At 40.6% G+C, this 17,131-nt stretch overlaps 1 protein-coding gene across 4 annotated transcripts in view; it reads right to left on the bottom strand.

Annotated features, from left to right (window-relative positions):
- LOC135577187 (homer protein homolog 1-like) overlaps positions 1-17,131 on the bottom strand; it is a 140,082-nt gene that overhangs the window by 77,993 nt on the left and 44,958 nt on the right. For all 4 annotated transcript variants that reach the window (XM_065045032.1, XM_065045033.1, XM_065045031.1 and 1 more), the window contains one exon: positions 2,696-2,852. Coding sequence is in view for 2 of the 4 variants with exons in the window: in XM_065045031.1 (XP_064901103.1) it covers positions 2,696-2,852 (157 nt within the window). In the remaining 2 variants the exon portion in view is untranslated. The remainder of the gene's footprint in view (positions 1-2,695; positions 2,853-17,131) is intronic.

Raw genomic sequence — 17,131 nt, 5'->3', positions numbered from 1 at the left:
GTTAACAATGGAAGAAGACCCTAGGCAGGGCACAGGGTGAATTTAATAACAGTGTATGTGTGTATCTATCTGTGTCTGTATGTGTCTATACATATTCATGATCAACAATACTCCTGCATGTTTGGTTTAGTTTTCTTTGTGATGTCCATTTAAATTTCCCCTCATTCTCTTCCTAAGCATTTGTTCTGTCCTGCCTCATGAGGTTCTTAGGGACATGGTTTAGTGTCAGTGTTAGGTTAACAGTTGGACTCGATGATCTTGAGGGTCTCTTCCAACCAATATGATTCTGATTATTTGCATCAGGATCTCCTTGACATGGGTGACAGGGATCCAGATACTGTATGTGACTATAAAATATGGCCTGTACACTGAACACCTTATGGTCCTAAAATATTTTATGGAGTTAAGTATAGAGGTAGATGCATCATTTCTTGTGGCAGATATTTCAAGAGGAGACTGTAGATTCAGGAAACATTACACAGAATTTAGAAAGAATAAGCAGAACTCATTTCTGTAGGACCTATCTCAGCTGAATCTGGCTCATAGACCTATTGACACAGAATAAGGGGGGGAAAAAAACCCTCTCTCAAAATAGACCAAAGATCTTCACAAGCAAATTCAAGTGGGAATCTGCAATGTACAGTAGTATCTCAGAGATGAGTGAAGATCACATCTTAAAAATGTCTTTTTTTTTTTTTTTTAAAGAAAAAAGATGTAATGATGTTCAAACAATCAGTACATAAGTTAAATGTTATCAAGGAATCCTACTGGAACCTACTGACCTGAAGAGGGGTAAAGATGTGGGGCAGAAATGGGATTGTAACTCAAATCTCAAGTGTATTTCTCTCATTCTCTACAGAAAAAATTGGAAGATTATGTAACAGAGAAGGATTTACTAAGTGGTTATGGGCACTAAACAGATGTCCTTCATAATGCTGAAACCAACAATATTGATAACATCATTGAATAAGGAGATGAAAACAGGTTATTATAACATTATTTGTACTTTTTAATGTATCTCACAGGGAATGCCTTTTTAGACTGCTCAAAATATTAACTAATGGGTCATTGCTTCAATTCAGCAATAGATTTATCAAACTAAATATGAGTGCATGGAAAATAGTATTTTCCAATAGACACTTGAAATATGTAATGAAGCAATGTAAACAGAATCATAGAATGGTTGGGCTTGGAAGGGACCTCTGGAGATCATCTAGTCCAACCCACCTACTGAAGCAGGTTCACCTAGAGGAGACTGCACAAGAATGCATCCAGGTGGGTTTTGAATGTCTCCAGAGAAGGAGACTCCACAGCTTCTCTGGGCAGCCTGTTCCAGTGCTCTGTCACCCTTGTGACAACCTTGAAGCACTCCCCCCATGCTTAGCAGAACAAAGACCTTGTTATGCCTTAAACGTCTGGTTTTTGTTAATTTGGGAGGAAGAGATAGATGACACTTCATCTTATCTTTCACAAAGTTTTATGGCCATGGAGGCAGACACCTTGGAAGATAAGGACAATTAACAGTGTTGCTGTAAAAGGTCTCATGGCCTAATTGGGATGATAGAGATGAACCATCTGTCAGACAACCAACTATCAGAAGAAACCACGAACCAACAGCTACCCCTGATGGGTAAGACAACTCACTTCTGGTCAATACCATGAACTTTCCCCTAGTTTGAAGACCCCAGACCCATTTCCAGAAGAGTCTTCCTAATTAGCATGAAGAGCGAGCAGAGGGAGGAGACGAACCGCCTTCTCCTATCTCACATGTAAATGAACTAGGTTATAAAACAACCTCACGTATGATACAGGTTGGCGGTGTGTAAATCTTCAACGCGTCCCCCCCCTCCAGAGGTTGTCACGGGACTGATGTACCTGTGGAGTGGTGATATCTTACTCTCCCTCTCTGTCTCTCTCTCTCTCCCTTTCTCTTTCTGATATCTTAGTTGTCCTCTTCTCTTTCTCTCTTCCTTTTTCTTAAACATATAAAGTAATATCATTATAAGTTCTGCTGCTAAAGTCTTGTTAAGTTTTGCATTACTAATTGTTGCCAATCCACCGTTTTTAGAAGGGCTTTTGCTGTCGATGTATTGATAAGTTTTGTGCTATTATAACATACTTTTGCCAAGTCACTAATTGCTGTAATTTGTATACCACCATGTGCTTTTAGTAAATTAATAATTGGACCCTCGGAGTGATTGTCTGTCATTCACTTCACAATGCCACACAGAATTACCCAGAGTTAACTCACACCTGATCTCATCTGTTGAGTCAGGGCATATGTCACGTTCAGAGTTAACTCATCCCTCATCCCATCTGTTGGGACAGGACAACCCTCAAAGTAAAGAAGTTTCTCCTCATTTTCAGATGGAAACTCCTATGCTTCAGTCTGTGCCTGTTACCCCTCATCCTATTGTTGGGCACCACTGAAAGGAGTCTGGTCACATCCTCTTGACATCCACCCTTCAGATATTTGTAAGCATTGATAAGATCCCCTCTCAGCCTTCTCTTCTCCAGGCTGAACAGATACAGCTCTCTCAGTATCTCCTCATAAGAAAGATGCTCCTTTTTAACACATCAGGAATCTGTTACTCAGATAATGACAAAAGCAACTGATAAGATACATAAAGGATGTCAGACTGGAAAATAAATATAAAAGTCGATCAGCAAGCAAGTTCTCTGAAATACAGCTTACCTTTGAGCCATCCAAACTGATTATTCTGTAGACATTTCTTGTGTTGTCATAGAAGTAGGACACCGTAACAGCATGCTTGCTGGTGGGAACCCAGTTCTTCTTAGTGTTTGGGTCAATCTGGAAGACGTGAGCTCGGGTGCTGAAGATGGGTTGTTCCCTGAAGGAGAGTAAAAGTCATTAATCTGATTTGTACATCATATCGTTGCACACAAGTTATCTTCCAGTTGTACCCACTGGGATGTACATGTTTGATTTTGCATGATAATTTTTTCCTAAGTTCTGTACGTGTTGCTGCATAGAGCAGATAAGTGCATTAATATACATATGCAAGCAAAATGCAAGCCTTCTAAAGGAAAAATCAACACCCAGCTGTAGAGTCAGATAAAGACAGACATCTCTAAATATAGATTCAGCCTTCTCCCATCACCTTCCCAGCCCTCACCCTCCATTTATGCCTTTAAACTAACTGGCATCAATACATATGTAACTTAATCTCATTACACTGCACTTTGCCGAATGTGTACTACTTCAAATTCTGATCTTCTCAAAAATAATTTAATACTCTGATTATTCTAATAAATTTTAGGCCATAATCTGAAACTGAACTAGCTTATTCAATGCAATTATTCTAAAACTAACGTTAATTAGGGTCAGGAACATATGTTGTGAAACCCTCACTCTTTGGAGCTTCACATCTGAATGTTTTCATAGCAACACTAAATATGTAGTTTGGGTACTCATAGTCAAAGGGTTTCAATCTGGCCTCATTACAAAGGGGTACTTGTGAACTGTCAGAAATATCGCTACTGCTTGGCAGTTAGAGTAACCAAGACCAGTTGCTTTCAGCAGCAAAATCATATTATACAGCTAGGAGTTAAGGCTCCTTGAAGCCCATCTGTTCCTATGCTGAAGCACCATTTCACTGAAAGCTTGTGATGGTTTGACTGAAATTGAGTTAATTTTCTTCATGCAGATAGAAACTTGTTCGTAGCTAGCATGGTTGTCATTTGGATTTAGTTTGAGAATAATAAGGTAGCACCCTGGGATAGAGTTAATGTTTTCTTCAAGTAACTTTTTCAGTGTTTTTGAGTTGGTATGAAAAGAATGTAAGAATTTACTATCTTAACTCTTGTCAGGGAGACCAAGATCTTTCTAGGCTTTCTATCTGCAGGTTCAAGGCAGCTAGGAAGGGGGGCATAGATGGGAACAGACCTTGACTGACATCCAGGCTGATCAATTAAAATATTCCAATACATTAGCTTCATATATAATTGGAGTTGATTTTTCTGGCTCGTTAGATCTGTTCTGGTTCATCTCCATTCGGGAGTTCCATTAGTTTGGTTAGTTTTGTTAGTTCGGCCTGTTGCCGTTCTGCCGTTTTGCAGTTGGCCTTTGGGCCTTTCTGCCTTTTTGCTCTCTCTTGCTGGGATCAGCTGTTTGGGATCAGGGTGTTCTCTCTGGGACCAGCTGTTCAGGGAGTGCTTTGAGTATCATTTATTTTATTTTATATATAGTAGTAGTAGTAGTAGTATATCAGTTTTGTTTTATTTTGTTTTATTAAACTGGTTTTATCTCAACCTATGAGTTTCTCCCTTCCCTTTCAGTTCTCTCCCCTATTTGGGGGAAGGGGGGTGGGAGTGAGCGAGCAGCTATCATGGTTCTTAGTTGTTAGTTGGGGTTAAAGCACGACAAACCTAAAGGAGGAAGAAGGTAACCCAGGGGAATCAATGCACATGCTAGTCCTCCACAAAAACATCACTGTACCCTCGGCACCAACTCATCTTCTCCTTCTAAATCACCATGCTATAGGAGGTTGGATAGCTGTTTTCTTGATTCCAATCCCTTGCACAATCACAAAGGTTATGCAAAGGTGACTTTTATAGCCATTTTGTTTAACATAACCTTTGCACTACTTCTTCTCACTCTTTTGAATCTCTACAATTACTTCTTCAGCCATACCTAAACTTTAGTTCTTGTCTGCAATATTAGATATATTTTCCATTTACCTCTGAATTAAGCATACCCAAATGCAATTTGATGCATATTACTATAGTGCAACCAGTTCTTTAACTTTGGAAATTTAAAGAGACCATCAAAACAAAAGTCTTAGAAACCTGACAATTTTTTTGGATGAAGATTGACATTGGAAGAAGAAAATAAAGGCTCTGACCATATTAACTAAAAAGACAAAAGAATAACTGAATCCAAATCATAGATGTATGCTTAATGAGTACACATACATTTGACCAGAAATGCTATTCAGTTCTGTCACAATACAGTATATCACACAACTGAGGCTTTCAACATACCACAGGTTAGGATTTTCATATGTAAAATGTAGGCAAAACCTATACAACTAAAGCAAGTAGGAGTGTCAGTAAAAGTCCAATTGTTCAACCTTGAGTTGTTGCTCTCCTCCACTGTCAGCACAAAAATCTTCCCAGCTAAATAGCCTCTATTTGTTTTATGAGATGGCCTGCATATTCCTGTTGATTGCTCAGCAGTGTTTTGCAAAAACAAACCAGAGCACTTTGCAGGACACGGTTAGGTACACAACAACATTAATAAAGCTTACCTGCGCTTTTTTGTCACTTCTGATAAACTAGAGTTACAGTCTTTTCTTTCCATGTTTTAACTGAAGCTACAGCTTGGCTGAATAACAAGCTGTCTACACTCTGTGGCAAAAAACATAGAGCTCTTTGTTAAGCTAGTTGGAGAAATTGTGATTTTGCCAAATTACTGAGTAATTAGGAGTTTGTTCCAATAACAATGCCAAACTTCAGATGCCTCTAGAATTAAAACAACTACAGGGTGTTTCAAAAAGATGGACCCAATTCGAAATCACTATATCTTTGCAGCCATGAGCCGCCCATGAATGAAACTTTTACCACTTGAAAGGGCGGGGCATAGAGTTTCAAATTATTACCACTAGATGCCTCTCCCAGCTCACAAACAGCGCCAAGCCTCAGTAATTTGCAAGATGGCACCCCTGCAACTGCTTTGAAATTGGGTCCATCATTTTGAAACACCCTGTAGAATACGTTTTGACACTTGATGATGAAGATTTTACTGATTATTTCATCAAACAAATGGAAGTTACACACCTTATGTCTACAGGATGAAATGTGTTATAGAATTAGTCACTGTTTTGCCACTAAAGCCCTTTGAAGCTAATGTACTTTTCTGTGGCAACTCACTATAGAGCTACTTAAATTTTAGATTTACTTAAATATTCAGAAACAAGCAAAAGTTAATATGTAAAACATATAAAAGATTTACAACTTCGGCTAAACAGTCTTTAGTATGAGACTTCCATTTTTTCCATAATCCACACATGACATGATGCCCTCCCAATCTGGAAGTTTCAATTAGCTCAGCTGAAGTAGTATTAGTTATATTAAATAGGAGAGTAGTTTCCTTTTTCCCTTGCTAAGTGCTTGGACACATATACATAAAAAAATATAAATGTACTTTTGCTTATTTAGAGTTGAGAGAGAAAGAAGAAAAGAACACATTTAAATAAGAAAAAAAAAAAATTCTGTAAAAACTACTATCAGTTCCTTACTCTTCCTTCTCTTCCTCTTTCAGCTTCCTTCACTACCACAAAGTATATAGTATTCATTAAAAATACTAACAGGAACTAAGACAATAACTCAGTACTAATTACAAAGAGAATTAATTAATTTTTCCAGAAATAACTTGATGCTGAAGAAAAAGAAAAGAAACTAACAAAATGCCATAGTAACACAGTTTGACTATTAAAAATGTCTGCTCTAGCATGGCAGAAACATTAAGGCTAATATGCTGCTGTTCTTAATTCACTTTGACCACTGTAGTGTTGCAGTCTAATGCAGACTAAAAACAAGTGCTAAGTCCTCCTTGACTTAAGCGGGAATATGAGGACTAAAGAAGGATGAGAAGTACCACTTAAGGAGGTAGAGTCACACTAGTTTTTATCATTGATACAGAAATCTATTCATTGATGTGTGATCAGTCCTAGGCTAGGCTTAGGACAAAAGCCTGTGTCTTAGCAGTTGAATGAACAGTGTTTTCAACTCCTCTTTCCATTTTGACATCTTAACACATCCTTTTCAAAAAAAATGCAGACTATTGAATATAAGAATCTACAGGTTCCTTTCTCCACATGTGAGATTAATTAAAGCTTTCACAAAAGCAGCTTAAGTTAGTATAGAAGGTTAGAAAGAACTTTCCTTGCTAGTCTGTAATTAACATTTGCTTTAAAAAAAGGATTATTCTTTTATGTGTTTGGTACTTCCAGATCATGCCAGCACTAGTGCTAAAGACCTCCTTCCTCTTACTTCTTTCCCCACCCTGTTTACCATGACTCCAAAGTTATTTTCATTGCCATAATATCTACAACTTCTCAAGTCTGGGGTTTTGTTGTCTTAGTTACTGTAAAAACAATAAGGCCACTGAAAAGAAGGTATGAACTTCTACAACATTAGCTGATGTCCTATTTGTCTCCCAATTTTGGTCTGTTAATGATGCTAAAAAATAAATAAATTACACACAGTCCCCATGTTGGGATAAACTGATGGGGTTTTGGTAGTGGGAGTGCTGCACTGTGTGGAAGGAAGTCAGGGACTGTCCAAGCAGGAGCAGACATGGGAGCAGGTACAACACTGAGGGGACTGTGGCCCATAGAGGTGTTGAGTAAAAAAAAAAACAGCCACCAGAGGCACTGACTGCCATCTCTTGACTACTACCTGTGGCAAGGGGATGGGAGACCAGGATGGGCACAGCAGACCCTGCAACATGACAGCCTGCACACTCAGCACATGCACTCTGGCAGTCCCAAAGACTGCAAACTCTCTCGGTAGGCATCTCACGCACATTTTTGCAGGTATTAATTTTGCACACGGCAAGTTCTGAGCCTCTATAATATCTCTCATACAAGGTGATTTCTCCCCATATCAGACAACATGAATCCCCTGCATGATCTTTCAGGCATTTTCTGATTATCCTCAGATTTAGGACAGTAGAAAAACCTTTTTGCTTTTTCAAAATGACAGCGTACCAAGACTACAGCTTTCTCCCAATGCCCATCTACGGTCTTAAAAATACTCTCCCTGGCTTGTTTCTAAAGTTGTAGCAAGCTTTTGCTACTCTGAGCAGCTTCATATGGGATCCCTGAAAAGAAATAAGGAGAGTGATTAAAAGTGCAGGTATAGTCAAAAGTAATTTATCAGCTATGGCATCTGTGAAAAATGCAATTGTGATTCGTGCTAAGATGTTTAATGTTTACAGATATAACCAAATGAGGCACGGGCTCTGAACCTGGAAAAAGGTGGTTAAGTTCCATGTAAAAAGTTATGAAACTTGTTTATGAAGGGAGCTAACATTTTAAGGGTTAACTAAATATATAATGGGTGCCTACTAATGAACGAACACTTTAAGGCTTAGCCACACAATAAATGCTTAGTTTAGAGCTTTATGTTAAGAAGAACAGAACCCCATCGAATGCCAAGATAAGAAGTTTTACTGCACCTAGCTGTAAACTTGAGGAGACAAGATAACGAAGATTTACAGCAAAAGGGGGCGCCAGTCTGGTTTCAGTCGACTTGGTAGCTTGGGTCCCAGTTAATTCAACATAATGAGCCAAAGGTAAAAAGTTCACTGTAATGAAGCTGAAGGAGCCTTCATCCAAGACCCCCAAAGACCCCTCCTCAAATTCACCAAGTGGCACTGCGCAGGCACAACAGGGAAGGGTCTATGGAAATGGTTATCTGAGACTCATTTTAATCAGAAGTGGGGAAAGGTTATTGTAACAAGCAGTTCCGAGAAATGTTTGTTCATTAAAGCTCCTGGAGATGTTTGTTTGAGTTCTGAGAAGTGTTTGTATGTTTACTTGCTTTGTCCTGCTTGATGTATTTACCTAACAAGGAGATGTTTGTTTGGATTCTTACTTGCTTTGTCCTGCTTGATGTATTTACCTCATAAGTAACCAAAGTAAGGCAATCGAAACTGGCTACGCAGCAGTCAACCTCACATGATGTAAGACACACCGTGAGTTGCACCACAATACGAGCCTTCAGCATGAATGAAAAGTTACACCCGGAAGCTGTGGACCAGAGATGGACTATAAAAACCAGAGAACTGAATTAGCTGTGTGCACGTGCCGCAAGGGAAACTGAGGTCTCTAGGCTGCACCCAGCGCTGTCTTTGCTTATTGCTTGATTAAAAGTAAAACTTTTGTTACTTACAAGACTAAGTCAAAATTTATTACATTATGAATATGTATAGGCGTTCCCGGGGTCATTATGAATATGTAATACCTTACTGTATTTAAGCACACTTCTTATTGTTTAAAGGTGTGCATGTTGGGCGGAGCAAATCCACCCCGCAACCAGCGCTGTTTTGCTTATGCTCTAATGAACACGTGTTTAAGGAATACAAGGAATATAAACGTTGTTTATCCATAGAAAAAGCATAAATTATTTATTTCACATCCAAACATGACCAATGGTTTCTCAGGACTCCGAGTCAACAAGCTCTGTAAACACAATTCAAAGCAATAGGAAAACACAGAATTTTCCTTATTCCTAAAAATGCTCTGAAGTCTGATAAATCCTGTATATGATTCTAGTGGCAGAGCCCCCCCCTGCCCCAGGGGGATGGGGTTGTCGCCAGCCCTGCTGAGAGGTGAAGCCAGAGACAAAAGAAACTAAAGGAGCACCATTAGAAGGTAATAATGAGTGAGCAGTCGCGGGACACAGTACATGCAGCCTATCACATTATTGTATAGCACGAGTTACAACCAATCACATTGTTGTAAGGCGGGTGGACAGGGCAGCTTTGCTATAAAGCTAGCCCGGTCTGACAATAAAGTGAACTCTGTGAACATCACATTGGTGTGTCAGGTTCCGTGTCCCGCATGGAAAAAGCAACATATGATAGCTTGTGTGACAGCATTGTATAACATCGGCTTCTTGTTGTATGGAAAATGCTCTGAAATAAAATCTTTTTCTGGACAGAAAGTCACTGACAACTCAAACAAAGCATACTCAACATACTTGTGAAATGAGTACATCTTAAGATTTTGCTTTCTATATTACATGCATATAATAAGAACTTTTAAAACAAGCTTTGAGAGAGTAAAAAAAGTAGAAGCTACATTCAAGCAACCAGATTAAAATCTCTCCCATACCAGCAGTGGTTTATCTAGTTTCACACTTACATTCTTAGACTTGCTTTTGCTGTTATGTTTTGGATTTGAGTCAGGTTTATTCATGGTCAGTAAAAGCTTAGGAAGTTTTTCCTAAAAAGCTTGGGAAGTTTTCTGTATTTAATTATGAGTTAATACATGTATGTACCTATTTACCTATAAAGTTCAATGCCGTAGTTTATAGAATATGTTTTATAGCTACATAATGCTGCACAGAGCAGTGCCTTCAAACTGTTTTCTAAACTGTTTTGTTCCCATTTAACAATCAGCTTTTAGCATCAGATCTTTTACCACTTCTGAATTAGCATAAAATCACAAATAATATCAGCAATTTTTCAGGAGCTGAAGGGACAAAAATGGGTTAGAACTTCTCATTAAACCTATAAGGTTAAGAAAAAAAAATACATTTACCTTTACCAGAAACATCATTACATACTGTACATTAGTGTCCTGGTTTAGTTTAAAACAAGACCAATTCTCTTTTAGTGAATTTCCCTTTCATAGAATCATAGAATGTCCTGAGTTGGAAGGGACCCACAAGGATCATCGAGTCAAATTCCTGTCCCTGAATATGACAAGTCCACAGTTCACACCATGTGTCTGAGGGTGTTGTCCAGTCTCTTATTGAATACTGTCAGTCTTAACTTTCAACTAAGTTCTTCTAAGTAACTGCACTTTTCTGGAGTTGGCTGTATGTTTTTTCAGACACTGTTTGCTCCAGAACTGATAACGGTAGCAATGGTATGCAGAAGAGGCCCAGGTTTAGACTTATTGCTATGGCAGCCAAGGTCACTGATAAATTTTATACATTCCATAAGTGAAAGGGGTGTACTTGCAGGGAGGAGCGGACGGAATAGGTAACCATAAGTGACCAACTAGGTATTCCATGCCCATCCACGTCATAAACCATATAAAACTGGGAGATCACGAGGGTCTCATCTTCTTCATTGATGGCCGGCATCCAAAGAGGATCTTGCCTGTCCTGCCTGTGATTCTAGGCTTGGTTTCAGGCCATGCATCCCTGAATCCAGTTCTGGTTTACTGCCGAGTCCAGCCCAGAACTTCTTAGTGCCTGTCCTGCAGCCACTGGCACAATGCTGTTGTGGGCTGCTGATGCGCTACACCGGGAAATTCAATATTGGTTTTGTATATTTTGCATTATTATTTTTCTCTTCTTATTAGTATTATTAGTAAAGCATTTTTGACTTTCCAACTTGTCTCTCTCCCTTTTCCTCCTATTCCCTTTCCTTAGCAGGGAAGGCGGGGAGGTAACGGAGAGCATCTGCCATGGTTTATTGTCTCCCTGCAATAAATGGTGACAGATTTTCAAGGATCTGAAGTTTTAAGCAACTGAAGTGTTTCAGCTTGAAATCAGATATCATGCAGTACTTAATGGACATAAGATACAGCGAGTAAAAATAAAGTGTTTTAGTGATCTACTCTGTGGCAGAATGCAATCCCCCCTCTCTCCCCCTCCCTCCTTCAGTATGGAAGGAGTGGGCACATCTCCCTCTTTCTCTGCTACTTGAGGCTAACAGCTTCTTTTGTTTGGCCCCAGAGCACCCTGGCCAGGGTCATTAGGAGAAGGGAGTGCCCAGTGTGGGGGATGTTTGGAGGCTTCAGGGGCACCCACAGACAGTGTAGGGGTGCAGAGAAGCTCCCAGAATGCCTACAGTCAGATCTGATCAGCCAGTATAAAAACGGGACTCTCGCCGAGACTCCGCCCATTGCCGCGGGTCTCTCGGAGCACGAGCAAGATGCTGCCGCCGAGAGCCCCCCTCCCCGGGATGGGGACTCCGCTTGCCTCGCCGCCATGTGTGTAAGTAAAACTTCTCGCAGGATTGCAAGTATATTTGTACTTTTCGTGCACATATACAAGTATAACTTTCCGCGCTCCATATGAGCGCGTGTAAAATTAATCCTCGCACAATCGCGAGTGTATTTTCCTCCTGTGCACATATGCACGTGTAACTTTCCGTGCACATTTGCACGCGTACTTTAAATTATTTCCTCACACAATCGCGAGTGTATTTTCCTTCCATGCACACTTGCACGCGTAACTTTCCGTGCCCAATACGAGCACGTGTATAAGTTATTTCCTCGCACAATCGCGAGTGGCCGCCGAGAGCCCCTCGCACAATCGCGAGTGTATTTTCCTCCCGTGCTTCCACGTAAGCACGTGTAGGATTCCGTGCACACTTGCACGTGTAAGTAAATTAACTCTCGCAGGATTGCGGGTGTATTATAAATTTACCCTCGCACAATCGCGAGTGTACACTTCCCGTACTCACTACAAGTGCGTGTATCTCTTTAAAAATAATCCTGCGCCGTGTTTAGGCAAGTGTGTATTCCTCCGGGACTCAGGGACGGCTCCGGCATTGTTTTGGGTGAAGCCACGTGCATGCACACTGTGGACCACCTGTTGTATTAGTTGCTGCCTCAATAATTTTCCTCAACTGATATCCGAACCTTTATTTAAGTCACTTTTGGAGTGCTAAAACCCTGTTTCTCACCGGTTTAATAAAAGTTGGTTTTGGACCTTGTTGTCCCTTAAATTAACCTACGGGGTGCCTCCGTGACATGCTCATATTTTCATTTCTATAAAATTTATATTTTGCCATGGATGATCAGAAGACAAGGCCTTGCTGATATACCACAAGACAGCTGTTAGGCCTACTGGTTTAATCAGCTTTGGCTAGCTCCAATGCTTTGCCTTTCAGAGGGTAAGTTGTGGCCTGTGTTTTAAACATTTATTTTTATAAATCTACAACAGACATTTTGATGCCCAGTATTGCCTATTTTTAGGAAGGAAAGGTTCAAACCCCATCCCATAAACTCTGTCCTTTCCCCTACACCTTTGCATACACTACATAATCTATGCTTCATCCACATTCATTCCTTGCTCATTAGCTCTAGTCTTACACATGAACAATGAAGTTTCGAAGGCAGTAGAAATACAGAGCATGGTTTGAAATAATTCCAATCCTATTAAATTACAGATCAGACTTTGAAAATACTGAAGAATTATTCAAACATTAGATTTTTGAAGTTCCTTAGATGTCAAATAACTTTAGAAAACAATGGCAAACCCCTCACTGAGTTGATGAAACAACTTATAACATTAAAGGGTACATAAGAAAGCAAAAGCATTGATGGACTCCCCTCTCAGTCAAACTGCATTGCACAATGGTGACACTAATGTTAAACAGACTGAGTTATAGCTGGTTTTAGAATTAAGGTTGACTTAGTAGTTTTAGTCTGGTGAAGAGGAAATCACAACATGCTCTAAGTTACTGTCCAAATTGTAGAAGTTGTTTACTATTTGAAATGATACTGTGACTAGTTCATATAGAAGCCCCTGGAAAATATCTTACAGGAAAAGACTCTAGAGCAGTGGTATTACTTCTAGTGAAGGCAGACAATTATGCGTTTGGTTTTGGCCACGGGAACCTTAAATTATCATGTGGGTAAGTATAAATCAATGTCAGAAAAACAATCTGAGTACAGGGATTAAGGGAGGAAGATAGACTTGTGGAAAACAGAAGAAGAAGAGTGAATAAAGATGTAACAGAAATACGGCAGTACCCATTCCAATGGGAAAGTGACTGTAAACTTCATATTCATCCAGTTTTATACCTGTATCATTTTGTATCATCCTAAAGAGACAGCATATCACACAGTCCCACACTGTTAATTTAATAAGTTGTTGGTGATGCTGGAAACTCCCTTTCCTCTTCTTTACCAAGTGTAAGAGTCGGTCCAAAGAACAGTATTTGCCTCAACATCACTATCAGGAACTTGGAAAGATACCAAGAAACAAATGGCCTGAGAGAAAGAACTGCGTAGTATAGGGAGTCTCTGACCTGGGACTACAAGTAGCTGCTGTCCAGAAGATGGATTTCACCTGCTGCCTCGGCCAAACTTGCCCCCACCTCCTCCCTGTTACTAAGGCCAACAAGGAGGAGCATGCGCAGAGGCTCACAGAGGGTCTTGAGGTTACCCAGCAGTCAAGTAAGAGACCCCTGAACGCGAGGCAGCGCAGGCGCAGACAAGTTTTAGCAAGCGAAGTGGGGACTTTTTGGGCCTGCGCAGTTAAGTCTGGATTGCGAAACGAAAGCGGAGATTGGCCTCAATCCATGGGAGAGAGGAGGTGTAAGGTGTTGTTGCTTAGCATAAAAGATGGTTTCTAACCGAACTTCGGAGATATCTCCCCACCAAAGGATCACAGATCATGACGGAGGACTGGCAGGACGCTGTTTGGGACCTGGGACCATAGGGACGCCTTTGGACCCGTGGTGGTAGCTATAATTCTCTTTCCTCCCTTTTTTTTCTTTCCTTTTTCTCCACTTGCTCTATCGCATGCCGCTTTAAGGGCAAAATAATAAACTTACACTGTTTGATTGAATTATAACCCTTTGGCATTTTGGTCGCCTTAATTTTGCACTTCGAGATCAAGGTAAACAAACCATCACGAGTCCACCAAATGGACCGTGACACCAAGTGTTTTTTCTTTTGTTTTTTAAGTGTTTGTACAAATAGTATAATTAATAAAAATTGGTCTAAAACCAAATTCTAAGTCACAGTTTGACCTCCAGTGTCTAACAAAAGCAAACTTCCACCTGAAAACTTCCTGGCTTTTGAGGCAGAACATCTGACTCAACAGATTCCCCTGTGACTATTAGGAGTTGAGCACTTGCTCTCTCAACAAGCACTTTAAAAAAGTCTTTCTGACCTGGCTCTTTATTTTGATAAAAATCTCAGAAATATGTTGTCTTTGAAATGTTGTATTTAGTTTATATGGCAAGGTTTTGGTAGCAGGGGGGCTACAAAGGTGGCTTCTGTGAGAAGATGCCAGAAGCTTCCCCCATATCTGATAGAGCCAGTGTCAGCCAGCTCCAAGATGGACCTGCCGCTGCCCAAAGCTGAGCCAATTAGCTCTGTGATAACATATCTAAGAAGGGCAAAAAACTGCAGCACAACAGCAGCCAGAAGAGAGGAATGAAAATACGGGAGAGAAACAACTATGCTGACACTAAGTTTAGTGAAGAAGGAGGAGAGGAGGTGCTCCAGGCACCAGAGCAGAGATGCCCCTGCAGCCTGTGTTGAAGACCATGGTGAGGCAGCCCATGGAGGTTAATAGTGGAGCAGATATCCACCTGCAGCCCATGGACCCCACCATAACAGGTAGATGCACCTGAAGGAGGCTGTGCCCCCCGTGCAGGGCCTGTGCTGGAGCAGGCTCCTGGCAGGACCTGTGACTCCGTGGAGCCCATGCTCGAGCAGGTTTGCTGGCAGGACTTGTGACTGATGAAACAGTTTGTTCCTGCAGGACTGAACCCCATGGGTGGGACCCTACGCTGGAGCAGGGGAAGAAAATGAGGAGGAAGGAGCATCAGAGAAAATGTGTGATGAACTGATTGCAACCCCCATTCCCCATCCCCTTGTGCCACTCAGGGGAGGAGGAGGTAGAGAATTCAGGAGTGAAATTAAGCTCAGGAAGAAGGGAGGGGCGAGAGGAAGGTGTTTTAAGATTTGTTTTTATTTCTCATTATCCTACTCTGACTTGATTGGTAATAAATTAAATTAATTTCCCCAAGTCGAGTTTGTTGCTGGTGAATATAACCAGTGAGTGATCTCCCTGTCCTTATCTTGACCCACGAGCCTTTCATCATATTTTCTCTCCTGTTCAGTTGAGGAAGAGGGAGTGATAGAGCAGCTTGATGGTTACTTTACAACCAACCAAGATGAATCCACCACAAATGTCAATGATGTTCCTATAAACACTAGTTGAAACTTGTTATTCAGTCAGTTTGGGGAACGGTCGCACTGTATTTGCATACCTTAAAAACCTAGGCTTAAAAAACCAAAAAATTTTTTATACAGAAGTCATTGATTATGGACTTTCATTAGTAGTAAAACTGTCTACTTATGATTATTTGTATCAATGAATAAAACTTTCTGTATGACACAAGAGGCAAGTCAAGAAAGCAGATAACTTCAAAAGGTAGGACAGAAAAGATGTTTACATCAGATTCCTTCTGATAACATTTTGGCACATCCACTGATGTGGATGAGCATGTAATCCAATAAAACAGTCCATTTGAGGAAATAAATTAACCACTGTATACATGCTTATCTCAACTAAATGCTCAGGAAGCCCATACATAGGACATTTCATAAAAGGAAGGGAGAGAAGAAAGGCAGAAGAGCATCCTACAAGTATGGACTGTAAGACAATTGTAGACTAGCACTTACAATTTATAGTCATCATATAAAATCACAAGAGCTACGATTACCATACCCAAGGAAATAAGGTTCTTGATAAAAAAACCTACAAAACCCAAAAACCAGAATTATGAAGAGCAATGAGAAAGTTAATTTAAACTCATTCCTCTTCTGTCTAAGCTTCTCATTCATAAGAGACCAGTGAAGGATAGCAGTTATTGGTAAAATTTAGAAGAGTAAAGAGCTTCTTCCACAGCATAGATCAATCAACTGTAGCACAGCACAGACTATGGTCTCACAAATTTAATAACATCAACAACATGGAAGCTGGCAGAGTTGCAAAGTACAGGAAAATCTGTGCCCAGGTTCCAGTTCTCCACAGAGAACAAGAAAAGCCAAGCACGAGTTTATCATCAGGACAGTGGTGGTGGTAGGAAAGGACACTACTTATGCTGGCACCCCCAGGCAGAGGAGAATGGAGTGAGTCTTAGACAGGGACCCAAGTGACCTTGCTTTGATCCTTGTCTCAGACCTACCTTCTTGCCTCATTGCAAGTCATTAATATGACCTGACCAACCCTTCCTTGGCACCCTTCCTCTTAGAAAATACCCCTTTCCAATCTATTTCACCAATACTTGTGTTCAGACATCTCACTGACTGTGAAACCCTACAAAACAGCAGGAACAAGGGTCCCTTAAACAGCTGTTCCCTAAATATTTGTAATCCCTGCAACCAATTTCCGGTTTGCTGTGAAGTCCCGCCCGTGACTTCCGGGGCCCTGACCTGCACCTGCTGGAGTCACGCCAGCTCCGCACACCCAGCTCCACTGCTGCTGGAGTGATGCCAACTCCACATCGAGCATTCAAGATTGGTTTTGTATACTTTGTATATATTCTCTATTTATTAGTAGCATTAGTAAAAGCCTTTAAAACCTTCCAACTTGAAGTCTAAGTCTCTCTTCCTTACCTCTTAGCTTCCCTATCATCTTTCCGATCTAAAGGAAAGGGGTGGCAGGAGGTGAGGGG

This window comes from Columba livia, chromosome W (assembly GCF_036013475.1).
Source record: "Columba livia isolate bColLiv1 breed racing homer chromosome W, bColLiv1.pat.W.v2, whole genome shotgun sequence".
Classification (NCBI taxonomy): Eukaryota; Metazoa; Chordata; class Aves; order Columbiformes; family Columbidae; genus Columba; species Columba livia.
Note: the sequence above shows the minus strand (reverse complement) of the source record. Positions and strands in the feature narration are given on the sequence as shown.